This window comes from Ylistrum balloti, unplaced genomic scaffold (genome assembly GCF_031769215.1).
Source record: "Ylistrum balloti isolate Yb309-2 unplaced genomic scaffold, AGI_CSIRO_Ybal_v1 Utg370206, whole genome shotgun sequence".
Taxonomy (NCBI): domain Eukaryota; kingdom Metazoa; phylum Mollusca; class Bivalvia; order Pectinida; family Pectinidae; genus Ylistrum; species Ylistrum balloti.
In genome coordinates this window covers 528,678-552,977 of record NW_026782178.1, presented here as the reverse complement: position 1 = coordinate 552,977, position 24,300 = coordinate 528,678, and the positions used below count along the sequence as shown (strand labels likewise).

Below are 24,300 nucleotides of genomic sequence, written 5' to 3'. Positions count from 1 at the left end.
ATTTGAATATTCTAAAACAAGTTAATATTGTAACTTAACATTAAAATGTAAAATAAATGAATTGTTGTTGTCGCTAAAGTGAACTAACTTTTAAGCGCATTAATATCCTTGCACCAGGAAGCCGCCATAATGAAACGATAAATCGCATACACACTGAAAACAACATGGCAGTTTCTTCACGAAAACTTATTCGACTACGGATAATGATGCCAACGATTTCTGAGCTATGAATTTATGACTATCGGTTTTCATATTTTCTTCAGTTATTGCTTCATCTTGCCAGAACGCTGAACTACATCCGTACAAGGTTGGGCTGACGTGCAGTTATTTCAACTGTTGCTCTATAGAAATGTGTAAGGCTGTATGACTGAACACGGATAATATTTGGAGAATATGATGTGACAGTTTCATATAGATGACCAAGATAGCAACAGGATGGCGAATAAGATTCGCTCAATTGTGAGTAAAAATAAGCGTCGGTATCAAGAAGATGGCTTTGACTTGGATTTGACCTGTATCCTTTTTTTGAGGAAATGTTTCTCGTGATCCACATTTATACATCTGGTCATGACAACCAACGCAGACGACATGTGAAATAAAAAAAAGAATGACAATCAGTGATGGAATTGTAATCGACTTGTCGTACATTAATGAATGTTAATGCTGACCATGACATGATCTTTTGTATTTCAGTGTTTGTAAATTTTGTAGTTTTTGCATGTATACATACATATATATGATAATAGAGGAAGATCTTCCAGTTATTACTATACATACTTAAGTACCGTACTGTAGCATTGCCAAAAATGGTCATGACTTAGTCCTAACATTAATCTTATTTACTAGAGCATATCAATGTATGAAATTCCAACATGATGATGAAAAGTGAGTATCAATTTGCTTCCTCTAATTACAAATGTAATTAGAATCTCAAGCTCTACTTCCTCGTCAAAGAAAATGTTACATCATGAAGTATTTTGTTCTTAAATCAATAGCCATGTGTATCTTTGCTGTTTTGTATTGTGTCATAATTGTGTATCATTCCTATTTTGTGTTGTGTACATGTTTGCATTTTATCGTTTTTTTTGTATTTTATCATAATTTCACATTGTTACTGTTGCTTTTAAGATCATATAAGGAATCAACTGCTGCGAGTCCACAGATGCTGGTGATCTTTTCAGTGTCACCCTTCACATTGACTTCAGAAACCTTGACCTTTGCATGATGCAAAATACAAATGGGAGGGCAGGACCTGCTGTTCTAATTATAACAAGCAGTAGCATAAGTTGTAAGAGGACATATCATCTATGTGTCATGGTCGTCTTTTCCACATTATTGATAACAAATATTATTGGTTTCTTCATTATGACATCAAAGGCCCAATTCTTAATATAGGTTCTCTTACTCAAAAACTTGACCTTAATTTTCCTTTACCCACAGGTGCCTTTAGCAATAGCTAACTGGGTTGAAGGGTTAGACCACACTCTTCTCTGCCTTAGGGACACCAACTGTTTCATTTAACATGAAAATGTTTTCATCTTGTTCCCTGTAGAGGCTGTGGTAGATTGACAAAGCTGGTTGAATAATATATATACAACAAAAGTTATTTATCTTGAAATTCAAGAGACTGTGGAAAATATTCTGACTTATCCCATCTTCAACACGAACAAAATGTGCAAATAAGGTTGACGATACTAGTTTCCTGACATTGATTACGTTTGAACGAAGTACAGACTATAGCATGGTACACCATGGTATGAACAGCGTAATTTAATCTGATAGATGAAATGGCAGTAAATAAACAGAAGCAAACAAATTTCTACTTTCTCCTTTTGTTGTTCATTCATCTAAACAACAAAATGTGTAAAAACAACACCAATCAACTACATATGCATTCAGTCTTTCTGTCCTGCACATGTGCACACTTACCCTACCTGATGAAACAAATATAGGTAATATATTTTTTGAAATGACAATAAAACAAAACAAAAAAATTGCGTTTGATACACTTGTAGAAACGATGAATGAAATTTTCAGTTCACATTAATATGACTTTACTATGAATAGATAAACATGAAAAACACAGCACTAAAAAGTTTTGATATTATACAAGCACTGGAAGCACGCAGATATAAACTGTATCAGTGAAAATACTTTCAGCACTTTATTGTCCAAGCACTAGTAAACAAGCTCAAATATTAGTCTTCTTTCGAAATTGTGGGGATCAGATTTCATCAAAAAGTTCTTACTGTTTTGATAAATTTGTTTTCATTGTTCGTAGAGATGTACACAACCAAGCTAAATGTTTTCATGTCTTGGTTAAATACATTGATTGTTTAATGTACAGGTAAAACACTAACAGGATGGTGATACTAATTAAGAAGCCAAATTTTGATTGGATAATTAAACTGGTGATTAATCACAGGAGACCAAGTGATATGTGTACGTTGAATGGATATGCTGTAATTAGCCATGTGTTTTCGCACAGGTGACTTTCTACTCTGTGTATGTATTTACCGATTTTAGCAGGAGACGAGCCAATGTTTTGACAAAAATTGATTTCAACATGAATGACTTTTTCCTTGCATTACAATTGAAGGGACTGAAGGATCTCTTTGACTCAAACAAAATTTTGACTCATTGAAATTTGAGTCATCCAAACTAAAATTACAAAGATATATAGAAAGAAAAATGTCTGGACTAGGAAATTATTTTGACTCAAACAGAATCTCGACTTGAGTGATTTGAAGACAACAAGTTTCAACTGTATATACCTAATTGAATACTTCAATCATTGCATTTGCTAGGCTTCAGTTTGGGTAGTAAATGCAAATTAAATCAAAACTTTATGAAATTCCAGGTGTTTCATTTTGGATTTTGGGTTACAGATTTATATTTACCACACAGTCATTTTTACACATGATACAATTTACATTGGAGACTCTGACAATAGCTGTTGTCATGCTCAGAAGACAAACCTAAATATTGGACAACAAACAGGCAACCATGCATACATAGGGACAATTGTGGTCAAGGGATTAAGGCGTCTGAGGGTCTTTATCACTTGCCCTCCACCATTAAGTCATGGCTTCAAGGCCTACATGGGACTGTCACAAGGTACTAGCCACAGGTCTTCTTTTTTTCTTTGGGAACTCCTGCTTTAATGACCCTGGCTGTTAATAGGATATAAAGCAACTATAAATTAAATCTAGCATTCAGTGTTTTTTTATGGTGAACTTATAACTAGTTAGCTACCAAAAAAAAAAGACAGACAAATTGTGATGGGTCTGAATTTTGAAACATGGAGCAGCTTTCCTAACAGTTTGTACAAGTAAAAATCCAAATGAAACATATTTGTTTTCTGTTGTATTGTCTGGCTTGTTTGCATTGATTTGACATTAATTCAATGGATATCCCTTTCTAATTCAGTTCTTGATCATCATGCCCTAATCATTATGAGTCAGTAGTTAGGCTTTTGACATTAGAGGTTTCTTTCTGCTATTTCGCTATCAGAACTCTGTAAGGTATTATCTTGAAACTTCATTGACAAGTTCAAATTTAATAGGTTCAAAATTATGGATGTCATTTAATTTGGTATTCTAAATGGCTGCAAATGACCATTTTAATTTATATTATGGAATCAATCACATGTAACTAGTACTTTACATTTTCAAGCTTAACATGTTACCACTTATTTATTCATTACTGTTATGACTGGATATGACAGAAAAAGAACAAATGATTAGTCTAACATAGAACCAAGGAAAATCAGCAGGATGAGTGCAAAGTTTCCTCTCGATGTTTCAGATCTCTTTTTTCAGATTACAACCAAATGAATTGATAATAAATGAAGCAAGACATGTGACATCAACATATGTGGTATCACATATAGATTATATTGTAATATGTTCAAGAAATACAGAGGTGTGAAGAAAACATTTTCCATGTAATGTCATGTTTAATGTTTCTTGTGTACATATAAAACATTCAGATGGCTAGCTGGCTGTAGTAGTTTGATTTTATAGTGTTTATGTGTCATACATGTAAGTATATATGCCTACAGATGTTCTTGGAACCCGGAAGTAAGTCTGTGTGAACACTGGCTATACAGTATACAGGATATTACACACTTTCCTTGTATGATAGTTTGAAACTCTTCCAATATTTAGTATACTGAACTTAAATGCAGTAAATGTTTACCTTTATCTCTTTTCAAGGTCTTTGGGATCAAATGTCTAAAATAGAACTGAAACAGTACCCTATGAATAACTTGCTTGCTATAGTATAGCAATTGTATTCAACTATTTTAAAAACAAGTCTTCCATGAAATTGGTATGTACATGAAGCTAGGTACTGTAAAATATGTTAAATTTTATACATAACTTTGGTTTAAACAAATGCATAATAATTTGTATTATCAAAACTGATACTGTAGAATTCAGCTACTTTTACAGTTGAAATAGATGGTATAGGTAGATTGTATTTATTTAGCTCATGTTACAATAATGAATGATTATTTTACAGCATTATGAGTGACATTTAGATCCAATATAACGCTTCAGGACTTAATTGTATTTGAAATAATATTTGATAGACTCCTTTGACAATAATCTCCAACTTAGTGATAAAATCAATGCTTCAAATTGAACGTTGAAGTTTATTTTGTAATAATACATATAAGAATTTACTATTGAGAGCCTTATAAAATGCAAGGCTAAGCTTTAGGTAAGACACCTGGTCTACCATATGTGTTTATGGAGATTTAATTTGTAGTCGTACTGTAACTCTTTGGACCTTTAATAACAAACTTAACCCGTTTAATTTAACAATGATAAGTACCTAAAACATGAGATACTGTGACAGCCGTAACCATTGCAGTCTTCGCTCTACAAAACTTTACTATGTAGAAAAGTACATAATAAATATTTTTTGTGTAAGATTACTATCAACATATATATAGGTATATACTTCAGTACATACTGTGTATTCTCAGCTTCAATCCATTGATGATGGCCAACTTTTTTTTTAGAATTTTCATAGGAAAGATTTTGTGTGTTCAAAAATTTATCCCAGATGCAAGTGCATTTTCAGGCCTCTTCTGTGACAAACTAATTTACTTAAAATAAGATAGTCTTAGTAAAACTACTTTCTGATTAACTAATTGGAGCATTTCCATTGTACTGCAATAAGCTCTACAAGCCCACCCACCCTGGACTTTAAGGCATATTACAACATATTTACCTCATTTACCCATTTTGCTTCATTTTGAATTACTTAGTTATTCCCAACACTGGCAACAACCAGAGTTAAGTTAATCTAACCAAAAATTCTGGTAATGAATAAGGAGTTTGTCTGTCAATCGCTTTGGAGTAGTGTGTATTTTTTAATCATGTGATAAGAGAATCTGATGTCTCTTCAGCAAACAAGTTCATCTGTTTTAGCAACCCATTTCCAAACAGAGGTCTACAGAAAAGTAATTCAAGTATTTTCTTATCTTCAGTTTTAGCTTTTGAAAATTTCATTACCCTCATTTTTTTTCTTATTTACCAGGATAAAGTGCAATGATAGAGAGAAAAATGGAGTTGGTGTGGTTTGCACCTGAAAATAACTTTCATAAGATAGAAATAAAGAGAAAGACTACATTATGAAAAAGTGGGAATAGCACATAAGATGTATGAGAAGATTGGTAAATTTAGGATTTGTTAATCTTGTTATGGGGAAGCTGATATATCTCCTGTATCTCACAAGAGGTGTATATACCGTGTGTAAAAATAAGATCCAGTGGGAAAATCTGGACAAGAGTAATGCTGTGCCTGTCACATATTATCACGGGCACTCACTGAGGACTTTTATTTGGCCTGTATCTTCTGTGGTTTTGTACAATAAGCTCAGATTAAAAGCTGCCAATTATATATATACTACTTGTACACAGATTGTTGTGTTATTCTAGGGAACAAAAACAAGGATAAAAGGACATGTTTATTGTACCCCTTGGTATTAGAGAATGTAGTTCTTTCACAGGTGGTCCATTTGTAATGAATATAGAAGACTGGTGGTATGAATCGTCAAAATTCATGCATATCAATATAACACAACTAGTAAATGTACACATTCATTTATGTAATATACAGATTTTTCTGTTAAGTTATGTACCTCAAAAGCCTTCTTGGATGTTTATCTTAAATATGATTAGTCCTCATGATTGTGTATAGATCCCTATCAAGAAATACACGATAAACCTGTATTATATCTACTTGCATATTATACACGTAATGAGTCAGATGGATTATACCCTATGTTTGACTACCTCACCCTTTGTACTGATATCAGTCATTGACTTCATCAGCCTGAACAAGTTCTTTGTATGAGGTGGGCTTATTGCCAGACAATAAACAGTAAATGTTATTTCCACTGAACAGTAATAAACATGGATGAGCTTATTATCAGACACATCCTTATTGCTGGACAAAGTAGAAGTATATATGTTGACCCTCCTTATGCTTGAGTATACCAGGTATTACGAACGATAAAAAAAAACCCCAATTTTTTATGGTTTTATAGATGAAATCCATGTTGCCACTATTCTTTGTGTGCTATGCATTATCTTACTGTTTCACAGTGACATATGATGATAATAATATATATATTATGTTGTTAGTTACATTTGTATACATGCATAAACCCAGAGGTGGACAATTTTTACTAAGTATAGGAAACTTTAAATTTATGTCTTGATGTTAAAACATATATCTGACAGAATATCCTTGGAAATATTTGTTGTGTTATGCTATTAATATAAACATATTGATACACAATATAGTGTAATGGTATGGGACTGAGCACAGGATATACCAGTACATGATTTTGTTTCCTTGTAAATCTTGTATTTTAACACATATAAGTGCTTTGCTCTATTGTTTTGATGGGTAGCATTTCCTATTGACATAGAACAATTGTGACATCTTAAAAATGTAGGTCAGATATTCTGCATGAATTACCAAACTATTTTGTTGAATGTCATTGATATTTTCGGTGAATATACATGTACAGCACTTCTCTTATAGTAAATTAATACTAGAAAAACTGATAGGACATTAAATCTTATTCTTAAGTCTTAATTGTTGAGACTGCAGTGTTTTAATTGAGTCAGATAATGATACCATTCCCAAAGGAATTGATTCCATTTCCAATTTGGAAAGGTATAGATTTTTACCAAATGGAAAATTTGTGTACTAAGATTAAGAGTCAGACATTTATGGTAATTAGTTTATTTACTCTTCTTGGTCGTTGATTGTTTTGCTGTTGTTTTCTATTTCAATGAGTGTTTAGGTCACCTGAGACAAAGTCTCAAGTGACCTACAGTGGTCGTTTTTTGTCTAGCGGCATCCATCCTATGTTGTAAACAATTTACATTTTCAACTCTTTCTCAGTAACCAAAAAGCTCAGGGTCATGGTATTGGGCCAGATGTATGATGGGATGAAGTTTGTTCAAGTGATGACCTTGACCTATTTTCAAGATCACAGGGGTTAAACATGTTTAAATCTTTAAACAAGTTCTTCTCAATATCCAAATAGTCAAGGGTCATGATATTGGACCAGTAGCATGGTGGGATGAAGGGCCATCAAGTTTGTTCAAATGAATGACCTTGACCTACTTTCAAGGTTACAGGAGTCAAACGTGTTTAAAAAATTCAACAATTTCTTCTCAATACCCAAATGATCCAAATTTCTGTTGTATAACCCTTCATACTAAAACTGTCAGCCAAGATTGTAGTGAAATCCCATGATAAGGAAATTGTCATGCACAATGAAGATGTATTTTTCAAAATGGAAACATAATTGCCATTTTATTAGGAGCCGTATTTGCTATTCGAAACATAACCATGGATACTTGTTTAAAAATTATGGATTATTGTTTAATTACTTGTGATGTATATATGTATATCCATGTACCAGTGATTGCAATATAAAACTTTGAAATGCACTTTTTTAGCCCACAGTCATCATATCTTATAAATGTTAGATTTATTATATTATAAATGTGTTGGATATATAGGATTTTTAAATGGCTTTTCATACGAGAATTGATGAAACAAGTTTTTTTTTTTTGAGTGTTGGTGTAAGTTGGTGAGCAAAAATTCAAACTTTGAGACAATTTTCTAAAAATGTCATATGAAATGCGAACAAATTTAGATACTTTTGACCACATAACACAGAAAATTCACATTTTGACAGTTTAAATTGAAAAAAAGTGTCATTTTCAATTCATGACGTAACATCATTATTAATAATTATGACAGTTGATTACTTACTGGTGCAGTGACATATACACCAAAATTTTACATGGGCAAATTTACTGGATAAACAGCGATAAAAAGGTATGAGCATATATGGATATAAAAAGGCTGTAAAAATGCAAGTTTTGCGTAAAAGTCAAAAGTCATATTATAGATGTACAATGATTTACTTAATAAATCTAAGATTTTGTTGATGATACCTTCTACCTTAACAATTTCTCAGATATTTATCCAAACATAATTGCCATGGGCTTCCCTGCTGAATCCATCGAGGGTGTTTATAGGAATAACATCAACCAAGTGGCACGGTAAGTATTAATGTTCATTGTAGAGACAACCTTGGGCGATAGCAAGTTTTAGAGATAAAAAAAACCTGTAGCAACCAACTTACATGAATATGATGTTCTTAGAGTGAAACAAGGCTTGAGAAAATGAAGAGCATTGTAAATTTTTGGCAGACTCTTTGTCATGCATTGTATGTTATTCCCAAGAAACTGATGATAAACCTTATTTGTGTCTATCAGAATAACTATACCTAATAGTATGATAGTTGGGTAGGCCTTGTTATCCCTGATTAGTGATTAAAAGCCAGATATTTTATAATTGAATTTCAAGATTTTAGAATTGAGATAGATTTTGATTTGAGTTCACTTGTGTTTGAATCATTTTTGCATGTTAATTATTTATCAATGAAAATTGTTTGTACTCCCCCAAAATAGTGTCTTTACTTCTAGTAGTCCATCCCTTTGCTTACTAACTGATGATACAAATACTAACTGATGTAACTTGTACATGTACAGATTATATGTAGGTCAGTACACACATGAGAAACATATCTGCATGTCATATCTACATAGAAAGTTTACTCAGTGATAGGAAGTAGATATCATTGAAGGTGTAAATTGGGAACTTATCCTTTTTTGGCATAGATAGATTTGTCCTTTAGAAATCTCCAAAATGAAATCTGATTGTTCAGATTTGACAAATTATGGAGAGACATGCTCTCAGAACACACTGTTGATATGTTACACATTACACATTTGCTTTTTGAATGTATTGTATGGTCTATATTAAATCAGATGTATCATGGTCAGTTGTCCATCTCTTGTTTGACAAGAATTTATAGGTCAAAGTATGCACTTTTAAAGGTAAAGGTTTCATTACTGTGTGTTAGGTAGCAAAACAGGCTGTATTATCAATTGACCTGGCTATGGTAAAGGCCAGAATATATATAAGGTGAAGGTTTATACATGTCTGTTTACATGTCTGACTACATATTGATAGCATCTATGGTTTAGATAATAAGTACACATATTCAATGACATTCAATATTATCAACAAAATAAATTCTTTATTGATCACTCTATTGTTTGTGGCTGTAAGTAATATATTTTATGAAAGATACATATTAGGCTTATTCTGGTCTATATTACTTCTACAAATGATTTGAAAACAAATAATAAATATTTTTCTCCAATTTTCTAGGTACATGTATTTAAGTTTAATTATTTAAGATAAATATTGGAACATTTACCTTACATTAATTATGATGAAACAAGTGTAATGGTAAAGATATACAGATCATTATGATGGTAGAACAGTGTAAGAGGAAAGTTTGTAGGAAATTTCACATTTACTAAAGTGATTGACATATCAAAACAGTCATTTATTTTGGATAAATCTGTCACATTGCACAGTATGTTTTATATGTGATTATTTATCTTTTATTACAGGATTTAGATTAAGTGCAGGGATCAATTAAGGTTTTTGGGGGATTATACTCTTTTGTGAAAAAGCAGAATATTTGCTACATTGAAGAGAAATTAAAAATTATCAAAGTGAAAAGTGAAATTTGCATTTTTTGTTTGGCAAATTTTGTTTCAACATGAGGCAAGTTTTCAAATAAGGTGAATTTTGTGTATGCTATACTTGAGGGGAAATGTACTAGTAAACTAATGAAGTTGGCTAGGATTTTTGTGTGATATACAATATTTGTTTCTGTTTTCAGATTTTTGGACCAACGACATAAAGACCACTACAAGGTATATAATTTGTAAGTATCATTAATACCAACTGATGTTTCAACATTTCCAATGAATGCCTCCCAGCTGTGCCCTGGTCTCTGTTTCTTTGGAATCAGCTTTCAAGATTCAAATTTTTACTTCTTTACATATGTCTACGTCCATGTAAGTCTACTTATTTTTTTATGTACAAAAATATATCAATCATTTGATTGGTGTATTTTAGAGTGAAGAGTCCAGGAGATAATACAGGGCTCTCACACCCCATTTTGAGACTGGGGCCCGGGGCCCTTAGAATTGGGAAAAATAGCAGTGTTTTCCTTAGAATTGGGAAAACTTTGAGTCTAAATTGGGAAAAAAAGATACTATTTTGCATTGGTAATGGAGCCGAATATCGGCCCCAAATCTGGCAGATCTAGAGCCCTGTAATGTTGAGATTACTAGACATGGAGTTTCAAGTGAACTATAGCGATTGCCTTGTCTCGCTTATGCGTTGTCTGTCCCTGTTGAAAATTATACAATTATCACTTAAAAGGGAAATTGATGCACAATCCATAAATGGTTTAAAAAGTTTGCCATTTCAGGACTCCTTGTAATTCAATTTGTAACAGTTGAACTTTGAAATATGAAAATTTTGTACAATCACATACATGTAAGATTGTCAAACCTTATTAAAAAATAGTAAAATTATTTTAAAGGAAATTTCCCCATATAACAACTGAAGTTGTACCTGTGATCACAAATTAACTTCAGCACCCAACATTTGCACATTCTGTGTTAACATTGTGAGGTATCGCATACCATGCTTGTTTTGGGATCTCTAATCAGTATACCTTGCTACAAAAGATGGTTGATTACTGGTATTGTATAGCCTGTTAATTTCTATTTATAAAAACCAAGGGTGTTTGGATACAAGCATCACATGATTTGAAAATCTTGGTACAGAAAATGGTTGGTTACTAGTATCACATGACCTGTGTACAGGTGTCACATGATGTGTAATATGACCTATATATATATAACAAATGATTGTAGGATTAGAGAGATTTAGAGTCTCTGTATTTGGTATAGATAGAAAATGTGGACCTCTTGGTAGTCCTTTCACATGAGAATAAGTTTTGAGTCTAAGGATGGTTAAATTTGTATTGGAAAAGTGTTTTATCCAAAAATGTCATTGGAGACTGTTTTAAGTGCAATAAATATGAATATGATATATTTACGACTGATTTTTCATTAAACCTCCATTACAAAAAATCCTAATGAACAATTCAGTTGAAATCGCTTCAGATTGATAGCAGTTTCTCTTCTCTTACAATATGGGCTAGATTAGTAATGTCAGGGCTCTCACACCCCATTTTGGGACTGGGGCCCTGGGCCCTTAGAATTGGGAAAAATAATGGTGTTTTCCTTAGAATTGGGAAAACTTAGGGTCTAAATTGGGAAAAAAGATACTATTTTGCATTGGGAAGGGAATGGGGCAGAATATCGGCCCCAAATCTGGCAGATGGAGGGCCCTTAATGTACATGTCTTCAAAACAAAAAATTATTGTAAATCACATCAGTTGATTGGATTAGTGTAATAAGGTTAAAATGATGATCCCTACGTGGTTGTTAAAATGATAATCCTTATGTGGTTGTTAAAATGATAATCCTTATGTGGTTCCTTATGTGGTTGTTAAAATGATAATCCTTATGTGGTTGTTAAAATGATAATCCTTATGTGGTTCCTTATGTGGTTGTTAAAATGATAATCCTTATGTGGTTGTTAAAATGATTATCCTTACGTGGTTGTTAAAATGATTATCCTTACGTGGTTGTTAAAATGATTATCCTTACGTGGTTGTTAAAATGATAATCCTTATGTTGTTGTTAAAATGATAATCCTTATGTGGTTGTTAAAATGATAATCCTTACGTGGTTGTTAAAATGATTATCCCTACGTGGTTGTTAAAAATTTCATGTCCAGAGCATAACTTTGCATGCATTTAAATTGGGATTATGAAACTTGGTGTATGTATTTGTAGTATTTGGTTGTACGACTGCAACTGTTAATTACAGAGATAATGCCCATTGTTAAAATTTTGTGTTCGTAATATAACTTTAGTATTATACTAAGATGATATGCATTTGGTTTCCAGTAAAGTTCTCCTATTATCAATTTCACAATTACTTTTGATTTTTTCAATGTTGATAAGAAATTGTTTTGTTTTGTTTTGTTTTTTTTGGGAGGGGGGTTAGGTAAGAGGTTTTGTTGTGTTAATGTTGATACCAGAAGTTATGTGGCTTGACTTGTAGCTACACCTTTAGCAAGCTTGATGCATGACTTTAGGCTTAAAATTTGTACATGTTTAAACTCATGGTTTATAACTTTAAACACTAGAATACAAAGATAAGTGGAAAGAACTAGCCTCTCAGTGATATACATGCATCAGTATGAAATTAAACAGAATTACCTCATCATGTACTTGCGTCTGATACTATTTTAATTGGCCCAAAATCATGTAACATAATCCCTAAGATGGATCACACCTACAATGACTAACTTCTGACTTTCTGTGACCTTTAGGCCAGTGGGCCTCTTCTTCCTGTTGCTGATAGTGATTAATTCACCTTTTTCACTGTTGTCAGGAAAAAGCCACTTGGTGATGAAATGACATAATATCTACATATACAAACATGTATTGTGTGAATTATCTGTACAGTATATTGGTCAATACACTTCCTATTTCTCTGATGACAAGGATGCTTTTTCTTGAACATCACATCCTGTTCTAAAGAATTATTAACTTAGATGTTCTGTGACACAGCATAATAAATAAGGTAGTCATGTTTTGCATTTCACAACCCACAGTGCTCAGATTGGTGCATATTTTAGTTACCATGGCAACTTAAATTAGCAGTTGGTGACTAGTAACTTATTATGCTCAAGAAAGGCTACAAAAAAAAAAAAAAAAAAATGAAAATGAAAGTAAAAATAAATTGTTTGAATATGTACAAAACTACATTCAACAAATTGTAGTCTGCCAGAAAAAGCTACTTTAAGTGCTAACACTTTCCATTATCAGTGTTGAAAATGTGGCAGAGTGAAGTGCCAAAATCCAGTATTTAAGGGAGTGTGCATTAATTTGTAGATATATTTTTTAACATTTGTTGTTCTCTTAAAAATAACAAATAGTACCTGTCAAATCTGCCTATAAAAGCCAATTAAAGGGGGCAAAGATACATTGGCCTTGTAAGTAGGCGTATAGGTCTTTATGATACATATATGCATTCAATTGGTATAAAGTGTATTGTACTGAAACTCAAAAGCCAGTGGCCTATATAGACAGTCATGATTTATGTATATATTATTTCTTTACCATTAAATTAACCAAAACATTTTATCAAAGGATCACTAGAGATCCAAGTACCAAATTTTGTAATACATGTATCTGTCATCACTTGTGATTTAAGAAAGACTATCCACTCTTACTTTTAGGAGATTAGCTCAGAATTAGTTAATTGACAATTTAAAGTTGATAAGGTCTGCGTCAAGGACAAAAAGACTGTTGATACAAGATCAGAAATATACCTACTTTCTGACCTAGCAATGTTCATTTTAGTTGTAAATTGGAGATACCTATTTCTGTTGATTACATTCGCTGTGTATTTTCTAATGCAGGTGCATAGAAAGATCCTATGATACTGTCAAGTTCCACAAACGTGTGGTATGTTTTCCATTTGAGGACCACAATCCACCACGCCTAGAGCTAATCAAACCCTTTTGTGAAGATCTGGATGAGTGGCTTGGAAAGGACAGGAACAACATTGCTGCAATACATTGCAAAGCTGGCAAGGTTAATCTTATATATATATATATATATAGATTGATTACAACTATGGGTGCTCAACAATCTTATCTACAATAAAAGTGCTTTAGTAGTTGATTAGAATTTCATTTCCTTATTTGATGAAATGAAGTGTTTTTCTGTGGGCAATGTTTTCCTGATGTTGAAGCCATTTTCCCCATATTAAAGGTAAGCTTTATTTACATATCATTTGTCCACCATCATCATCTGTAAAACCCAATTGTCCAGAATCAACTTGCTGACTAGGTTTGGACATAATTTGGTCTGGTGCATCCTTTGGGGAAGAGGACTGGATGATGAATAAGCAGATAGTTGTAAACACAAGAACAAGAGGTTCGGTTCTAATTAGATGTAAAATCTTAATATGTTCAAGTGTTATTCACTCTTTTGCATTCTTAGAGTGAAGAAACCAAGTTGTATAGATTGTATGCCTCCTGTCCTGGTTTGGAAGAAAATGACTAAAGCAAGGCGTGGAGACTTTATTTCCTGTTTTTTTTGTGATAGCTTTATTTCCACTGATGGGGAAACTTTAACTTTGATTACATGAGATACTGGTTAATAAAGACTTACGGGAAGTTTCATGATTTTTCTAATGTCGCTGACTTATATCAGATGATGAGGCCCTTTCAGGGAATCTTCGTATATATTGAAAATGGTATACAAATTGCTGTTGAGTGATAAAATTATAACATATTGATTGTCGTTCTGTGAAAATTTGGATATTTAAGACATTTAATTATCATGTAGTACATGAACAATATGAACATCTGGTATTTAAAGTAAATTTGTTGGTAGTATTTTGTTTTAAACTATTTACTTTTGTTATAACAGGGGCGAACAGGTGTTATGATCTGTGCTTATCTCCTGCACAGAAAGCTTTTTGCTGACTATAATGAAGCTTTACTACATTACGGTCAGACACGGACCAGGGACCATAAGGTATGTTAATGTTGAAGTAGAATATTATGTAACACTATTGACAGTCTACTTGACTCTTTCAAATATTCCATTGTTTTTAGTCCATATTAGATGGAAGAATTATGATCTCATTCTCTTATTGAAATTCAGAAATATGACACGGCTGATTTTCTGCATATTAAATACAATTATTTGATCTTTTCAGTTGTGATATTAAATTGAAATATGTGATGTGTAGTATTTTAGTGCTACATCTGTATAAAGTTTGATGCGAGAATGACGTATGTTCAAGGTTGGGAATAACAATATAAGAGACTGTCATTTTTATATGGCAAAGGTGTGATTTGTTATGTCTATGATGTAGTTGTATAGACAACAAGTTTCATCCCCTTCCCCTGAAACTGAGTTACTCATTTGTTTTAAGCTCGCCTAGTCCAAAGGACTGGTGAGCATATGACATGACATGGCATCCATCTAACATCTGGCGTTCATCAACTTTTTACTAAAACTTTTTACTAGTCATGAACTACTGGATGGATTTTGACCAAATTATTTTAGAAGTATCCTTTGGAGTATGGGAACCAAGTATGTATAAATATTGGTTCTCTGGGCCCTAAGGGGTCTGAGGGGAGGGGCCTGAAAGTTGGAAATTTTGCAGGTTTTTTTTTTTTAAATCCTACTTCTGTAATAATGAATGGATATTATCCCAATTTAGCCTGAAGCATTCTTTGGTGAAGGGGCATCAGTTTTGTATGGTGGTATGTCTCATTCCCCTTGCAGGAGGGGAGGGCCCAATAGGGGAAATAAGTAATTTTTTTGAAACTTTACTCTTCCTGTACGAATGAATGATATTGTTCAAATTTTGTCTGAAATATTCATGGGTGAAGGGAATCAATCTTGTATGAATGTAAGGTCTGCCTCCTGAGGCAGGATGGGAGGGGCTCAATATTGGAAATAAAGTTAATTGTTTAAAATCCTACCCCTCATGTAGAAATAAAATTTCATCCAAATTTAGAATGAAGGTCAGGTCTTTACCCCCTGAGGTAGGATTAGAGGAGCTTAGTATTGGAAATGAAGTAAATTGATTAAAATCCTACCCCTCTTGTAGAAATGAAATTTTGTCCAAATTTAGTTTGGGACAATTTTTTTTTTGATAAAAGTTAGGTCTCACCCTTTTGGGTGGCCCGAAGTGGAAATAGGGGAAATTCTATTAAATCCTTTTTTTGTGGGATTCTGCCCCGATTTGGTCAGGAGCATATGTAAGTGAAAGGAACCTAATTTTGTATCAACCAGGAGTCTGACATATCTCAGATCTGGAGCTCTGACAGATTCCAATGATGACAAATTATTTCTGAAATAATTTCCCTTTAAATGACTCAACAGCTGAATTAGTTAGACGAGCAAGGCAGTCCTCTTGTTTTTTTCCAACATTTCATTCATGAAAAGTATTTTTGTTGTGTTGATAAGTAGAAACCCCAAAGGACAGGGATTTTGTTAAGTTTTGCAGCTGAAGTTAAATTTGGTATATTTGTCAGATTATTTTAGTTGATGTAATATTTCTCATCACAAGTCTTTCTTATTTCATGGAAGTAATTGGTGAAATATGTAAGGGATACTTACAAAACAATGTATATACTTTGTGAATCCTTCCTACTCTTGAGATGCAAGAAGAAATGTAACATAGAGAATTGGAATTCTGGGATGTCCAGACCAAATCTCTTCTGTGGTTTTACCATACCATAAAGGCAGGGAATTATTGTATTTTTCCTAGCTGTAATCTTTTTATTGTGATAAAGCAGTGTTCTCATTTAGTGTATCCCACATCCTTGAACAGATATATTGTCTCTTTGGTACTCCTGCTTATGATTGTTTTGATTCATACAAGATGGAAGGAAGAGCACATAGTCTTACATTCAATTTCTTCAAACACTTTTTGTAAGAACTACTGAGAGATATGTCTTGGTTAAGAAAGAAAATTAATTATTTGTAAAGATATGTATTTTATCTTATGAATTTTTTATTTGATCTTATCAATACATTGCAGGGTGTGACCATTCCTAGTCAGCGTCGCTATGTCTGGTACTATGGATATCTGATAGAACGCCGACTGCAATACAAACCAGTGACATTGTTACTGACTGGCATTGAATTTATAAAGATACCAATGTACAATGGAGGCACCTGTAGTAAGTTTTCATTGATGAGAGTCTGATATTGGTCATTTATGTAACTGATGATTATTATTGCTAAAAGTAGTGTTCTAAAATATCACTTTTGCAAATAGGAAAGTGTAAAATACATTTATTTCCATTATGAGAGGGACACCTGTATTGATGTCTATTTATTTGGTAAAACAAATTTATGAAACAAGTTGCATAATTCTTAAAGAAATGGAGTAGTGAAATATTGAGCTGTTACGTTATCTGGTGTGTAAGGAATATTCTTGTAGGAATCGTGTATTGAAAAAGGGTTATTGCATTCCATCTTGTCATTTTTAGTATTAAATTATTCTTTTATTTTATATACAGTAATACTGTCATTACAGATTTAAAATCCCTCTTAATTTATCAAGCTTATTCATATCAAAAGAGAATGGTATGAAAGGGCACCTTATTTATTTTTGTTTTTTATTCAGATCTCCCTACGTCTGTGGTTCGTCTGTCCATCCGTAATTTATTTTTGTTATGGCTATTTCTTGAGAAGTACTGGATGGATCTTTCTCAAATTTCATATGTAGGTTTCCGATGGTCCCTAGTTGAGTCCATTTGATTTACAACAATAATGTGTTCTCATAGGTCAGCCATAATGTTATTATGTCTGTTATGATACTGATTGTTTATGATAATGAAATAATGTTGCATACAGGTCCCGTGTTTGAGGTGTACCAGAATAAAGTAAAGGTGTACAGTTCAAAGGTGTATGAAGACTTAAAGAAGGGTCAGGACAGGGAGTTCATGGGAGTGGAGTCATCTGTGCCCCTCTGTGGGGACATCAAAGTTGTATTCTACAACAAACCTCGCCTGAAAGGAAAGGTAAGCTTGCAGGAAATCATTTGTCTTACATACTACATTAGAAGTGTTGTATCCACCTGTATACAGAAGTACTCAAACAAGTTCAAGTGCAGATATCAAATTTCAGATTAGCAAAATTATATGAAATTTCAAAATTATACGTGGCGTGTCTGCTGGAAGTAAGGAGATGCAGACATAAATGATGAATTTGTGTTTGTTTCAGAGAAATCGAAAAGGCATGAATCATTTTTAGTTTGCTTCTTGAAGGGAAGGTCTCTTGGTGAATTTTTGTGATCACCTTTTTAGTGGTGTCTGTAAACTTTTAACATTTTCTCAAAAATCCTAAAACCAATTTAAATGAAATTTTACAGAAACAGTCCCTTGCCTAAGATGAACAAAATGGTAAATTATATGCACCCCGGGGGCCTGAGGGGCAGGCAACAAGTGGTCAAATTGACTAGAATTTCAAATTTCATGACCTCATGATCTCGGATTTCCCTCTTGGGAGGGAATAAGTTTGCTACAGTTTAGATAGGAAAAGTGGATTTTTTAGCATGATTTGTTTAATTTCCTTTGGAAATATTTCAAACTTGGTAAGCATTATTAGCGAAGAATGCTGGCTTGATGGTATGCACATATTAATCCTAGCTTACCCCCAGAAGCTGATGGATGGGTCAAATTGTCCCAAATCTAGGTAGAATCAAATGCTCTTCATGGATGAAAGGGTCTCCAGGTGTTTTTATCAAAATTGTGAATTTCATGACCCCTTGGTCATATATGTGTATATTGACACTGGCTTGAATCATATCACTTAAGTCTACAAGTATGGCAGTGAGGGAAGCTTTAAGACCTGTAGGCTCACTGATGTGCTGAACTGTAGACCTTACAAATAAGGGATCTCACGCTAGTGTCAAGCAGTGGCTGACCCACTGTAGGGCATATTTAGAAGACAAGTTACCCAAACGAAACTTCAGCACACTACTTGGGTATACTGCAAAGAGAGCACATTCCACTAAACTATCATTAATGTCACAATCTCTTTTTTTTCGTGACACATCAAAGCTTTTACCCTATAACCTTTATATTTAATATTGCCTCTTATTTGGGACATTGATTTTTTATGTCAAATCTAATGTTTGGTGTTTTGGTGCAAGTGTTTAAAGGCATCAGTAAACTCCTTTATAAGTGTACTGATATTTGGTTTGAGGGTTTTTGTGGGTATGATTTATGAGTCTTTATGAATTATTTTTGAGGAAAAAGTCTGTTTGATTTTAAAACCATTTTGGAATTTGACATTTTTGTGTCAAATCTAATTGACTTTTTGGTACCAATGTTGAAAGACATCACTTCCTGTTCAAATATCAGTATATTGGGATATAGATTCCAGTTGGTAAAACCACCCCCTAATGCTACTTTGAGGTTTAGTAATAAACAATTTGAGGTGAACTTTAGTACCATTGATGGTAGTTGTGTTAAAACTTGCTATAAGGAAGGAGCTGAAGTATGACTTAGTTGTTAATTTTCCTTCTTTTGGCTGAGTTCGATTTTGTGTATTTAAACACTGATAGAGTCAAAGCAAAGAATTCTTGTTGATGGTGAATTTAGCTTAAAGATGGAAAATTATGAATCGGTAGCAATTGAGTGATAATTTTAACAATTTGGCAGTAGAATGTATACTCCAAATGATGTTCATGATCATACTTGACAAATGTAGAATATTAAGTAATGCGGCATATAGCTGTGGATTGTTTGTATTAATGCTACAGTAATACTTTCTGTATATTTACACAGGAAAAGATGTTTCAATTCTGGTTCAATACCTTCTTTGTCAATGTGGATGGGTCATGTAGTGACCATCCCAATGGAACTAAAACCTATTGTGCTGGAGAGATGACTCCATCTGACCACTCCAAGCGTCTAAACATGACCTTAATGAAGGAAGACTTGGACAAAGCCAATAAAGACAAATCACACAGATTATTCAGTCCAAACTTTCAGGTAAGTGAATTTTTTTTACCACTCCGTTCACTACATACGTCAGTGCTAGTACACTCCACACTGGTCATTTGTCTGATGAAGGTGACTGGGTAGTCATAGAAACGTCACACTTTAATCTTCTACTGGTTATAGGAACTTCTACTGTATTAACTGCAGTCCAACTGAAATAGAAGTTAGATTGGTTTGTATTTACTTTATGTTCTATGAGGAATTCACTAGGGTAACACGTACATGTAATTAATCATATGGAACATCAGTATATTACATTCTCAAATACATGTATGATTAATATCCTCAGTCATCTCTGTCTAGTTATATATACACTTCATGAACAATTTTGTTACACGTAAAACTGCCTGCAAACATATAGAACTTCTCACAAACACAAAACTACCTGCAAACTTGGTATTCAGACTAGATAAACTTTTTTATTGAATGATCTTTGTTAATGCTGATTCATTTGTTTCTGTTGTGATACTTTACTCCACGTTAATTATAATTTTGTCTAACCCAAACTTGAAAAATGACATTGTTTTCTGCATTACATATGTTTATTAGTATATACTTATATAGCAATGCTACATGCTTTTCCTACCCAATGATCATATCCTCTGCAGACTGGATGAAAGTCACATTAGGAGAGTCAAAGTTTGTGATGATCACAAAAATATAGGTCAGCTGTAATGATATCAACATAGCACTTCCTTATCAGATCTGTAAATACAGATAAAGAAAGTGCATTTTGATTGCTCATCATTCACTGATACTCCACAAAGAAGTTTTTTAGTGAAACTATTACAGAGTGAAACTAGAATTTTGTTTGGGGGAGGAGGAGTTTTTCAAATTCATTTTAGGCATGTTTGGACATAACTTCTTGTTGGTCAAAACCTTAATAAACCTTAATGGTTTACTATTCACTTATCAATTTTATAGAAGGATGTTGATACTTTGTACCAGACTGAGTTCAAATTAAGTGGGTTCAACTTTATGTTTGAGGTGTTGTTTGTTGGTTACCTTTGCTTCACTTTAAATTTTGAAATTTAATCTCCATAATTCAGCACTAGATGTGTTACTTGTTACCTTTGACTGATTAAATCACATTAAATTGCAATCAATCCAAAAGAGTTGTACCTGTTTGTGTGGAGCAACATCCTGAAATGTCACAGAGTTGAGCACTGACCCAATAGCTAACAAGTTTTGCCCTAGTGGAATGGCCTTCAGATGGTTTAATACTCAATGCGTTCATTTCACAAAATGTACATTATTGGAACAGGTGAAGTGTGATACATATCAGTATATAAAACGATGATATTTGTGTTAATGAGTAATCAACTTTCACCTGCATTGCATTATGAAATAAACGATCACTACAGTTTTGTTTGGGCATATTACAAAGATGGTTTACATGCTATACTGATTTGATTATTTGTTTCTTCATTAAGGCAAAGTTGCACTTCAAAACACCAGACCCTGAATTCCCAAGGAATGGCAATAGTTTGAGTAACAGCCTGACAGTTCCATCTCATGTTCAGCCTGGCAGAACTTACGTACGGTCGCCTACATTTGATGGTTTTTCCACGTCGCTAAAAGACAGTACACATTCTTTACCGACGTCCACCATGGATCAAGCGAATCGCTCAGTGTCGGAACTTACACTAAAGGACACCCCCCTTAACAGCCGTACTCATCATTCACTTAGCCATAGAAGCGCAGAAAGTGACACAGACAGTAGTGAAGTACTTGCAGATACACTCAGTGAGAATGAGCAAGATGAAAATCTGTCAGACACTGATACTGATGATGAATGGGATGGAGAAAAAACAACGCTTGTATAGCATGTGTGATATTTAGTCTTTGGAGTTGCAGGAACTGAATAAGTGTGAAGAACGTTCTAATATAGTGGATATGCATGAAAAAGACTTTAGTGTGTAAATGAAATTGTATAAAATGAATGGTAGTGTATGTGTATAGAAGTTAGGTGATTATAGTATATGTTTGCATGACACAGCACCAGTTCATAAAAGTGTGTAAGATACTGATGCTGGGTTTCAAAGGCGGCAACAAATATGAGATTTTTATTTAAGATATATTTTGCTGAAAATCAATATAAGAATCTGTTGGTAATTGTGTGATGACATACTGACAACACTGACATGTGTTGACTTATCCTTGTTATGTCTGCTGTTTAAGTTTTTCAGGTTTATTAGGATTGTTATTCAATATGAAAAATTGTTATCACCTTTTCTTTTTCAAAAACATCTTGCTTCTTGACACTGATGTTGATTTGTTTGTAAATGGTCATGATTATTCACTGAGCTAAGATTCAGAATTTCTATTGATTAGTAAAAGAGTCAAAATTAATGCAGTGATGTTAGATTGTAAGGATGAGGGGTGGGAACTTGTTTTTTTATTAAGAGTTATCTCCCTTCTGGACTATACAATTCATTGTAATCATCTGAAACCTCTAAATGGCATTTTGTGTTGCACCTTAGATAGTTTTGTTACGTTATCATGCCTAGAAAATACTGTTCTCTTTGTTATTCACATTTGAGAGATTATGAAGGCAAAACAAAAACCAGATTTCATGAAATTAGAAGATCTATTAAATTTGCCAGATTTTGCCATGAAAACAAGAAATTATATACATGTGTTTCATGTAAAGCTAAGTGGTATGATGAAAAAAAGATTTTAAAGTTTTTATTGATAAAAAGCTTTGTTGCCAAAGTATCACTAGACTAGATGTGAAGTAGTGTCAATTATGTAAATCTTTTATATATATACTTGCACCATCTTAACACAATTGCTGGAAAAAAATGAACAAAATGGCACCTTATGTAGCAACACATATAGAATTTATTTTCATCTTGAGAACAAGTACTGGAAAAAAATGAAAAGAAAACAACAGAAGAAAGTGTATGTAGTTGTTAATATAGTATTTGATGTGACATTTAGTGTCAATGCATTGTGAAATAGTTAAAACAATAATGAATTATCTAAATGGTGCTTATCAGCTGTGTCTGTTATTACATAACCTGGCTTTTAAGCTTCTTAAGTGCTTCTTTAACAAAAAATATCTTTTGATATTTCAAAAATCAAGAGAAGATTTTTAATGTTATAACATGGCATTGCTATTTGATGGAAAACTTATTCTAGAGATAAATTCTGACTGCACTGCCTAATGGATCTTCCATTCATATGGGGAATATAAGTCTGAAGTACTAGTAGATCCAAACATTATGAATTAAAACAAAGAGTTACAGGTAAATGTTGTGGAGCTCTGATAATTATCATCCACTATTGAGGTCAAATTCATAAACCGAAAGAAAAATGAGATTTCTTCTGAGAAATATTTTGTTAGAGAACAAGGAAAATATGATTCAAATTGATGAATGGTTAATAAATGCACTATTTCTGTAACTTAACATAAATGATAATAGTGTCTATATAGTCCCTTCTTAGTTTATGAAATTTCATGGGTCGGGGAGGGGTTGGTGAGGATAACTGATACATAAAAACCATTTGTATTTGAAGGTCAGATGTAAAATTGAACACCTTGTAAACCACATGGAACATTCTGTTGGTGCTGTGTTTAGGAATATACCTATTCAAATACATTTTGACTATTTTTTAAGCATCCTGAGCTTGATAAATGTGTAGTAAAGTAAGTCATAGTCATTCAAATTGTCTTCTGATGCAATATTGTATAAAAAAGAAACATTAAAAATGAATTTTGATGTTTAAAGAGGAAGAAATTTGAAATTTCATTCAGTAGATTTATACCTCACTGGTTGATTATCAACAAATTTGCAGCAGAAATTTGGATTTTATTATTATTATCCAGGAGTTAAAACTTATGATTATAGGAAACGCACTGTACCAAAATGAATTGCATTAGCCTGAAAAATAATCATAGAAATTGATAGGGCACCTGTAATAAACAGGATCATTTGTCAAATGTGTCTTATTGTATGTTGTTTCTCCGCAATATGTAAGTCATATATGTGTCTTCATACTTTGTAAAATGTGTGTCTCTGCAATATGTATATCATAAATGTGTCTCCATGATATGTAAGTCATAAATCTGTCTTGGTGGTATGTAAGCCATTTTTCATGCTCCTTGAAGGGAGAGCATATAGTCGCCGCTTTGTCCGTCCGTCCATACGTCTGTCTGTCTTGTCATAATTTAATCCGGAGCATATCACAAAAG

General features: G+C 33.0%; 1 protein-coding gene across 1 annotated transcript; it reads left to right on the top strand.

Annotated features, from left to right (window-relative positions):
- The first annotated feature begins 435 nt into the window (after window positions 1-435).
- LOC132551566 (phosphatidylinositol 3,4,5-trisphosphate 3-phosphatase and dual-specificity protein phosphatase PTEN-like) lies at window positions 436-22,000 on the top strand. The gene is made up of 9 exons (XM_060215718.1): window positions 436-514; window positions 8,521-8,605; window positions 10,306-10,350; window positions 13,980-14,154; window positions 14,998-15,105; window positions 17,129-17,270; window positions 17,950-18,116; window positions 19,887-20,093; window positions 21,536-22,000. Exons 1-9 carry the CDS (start codon window positions 436-438, stop codon window positions 21,926-21,928), a joined length of 1,401 nt encoding a protein of 466 aa, XP_060071701.1. The 3' UTR covers window positions 21,929-22,000.
- Window positions 22,001-24,300: the final 2,300 nt, after the last annotated feature.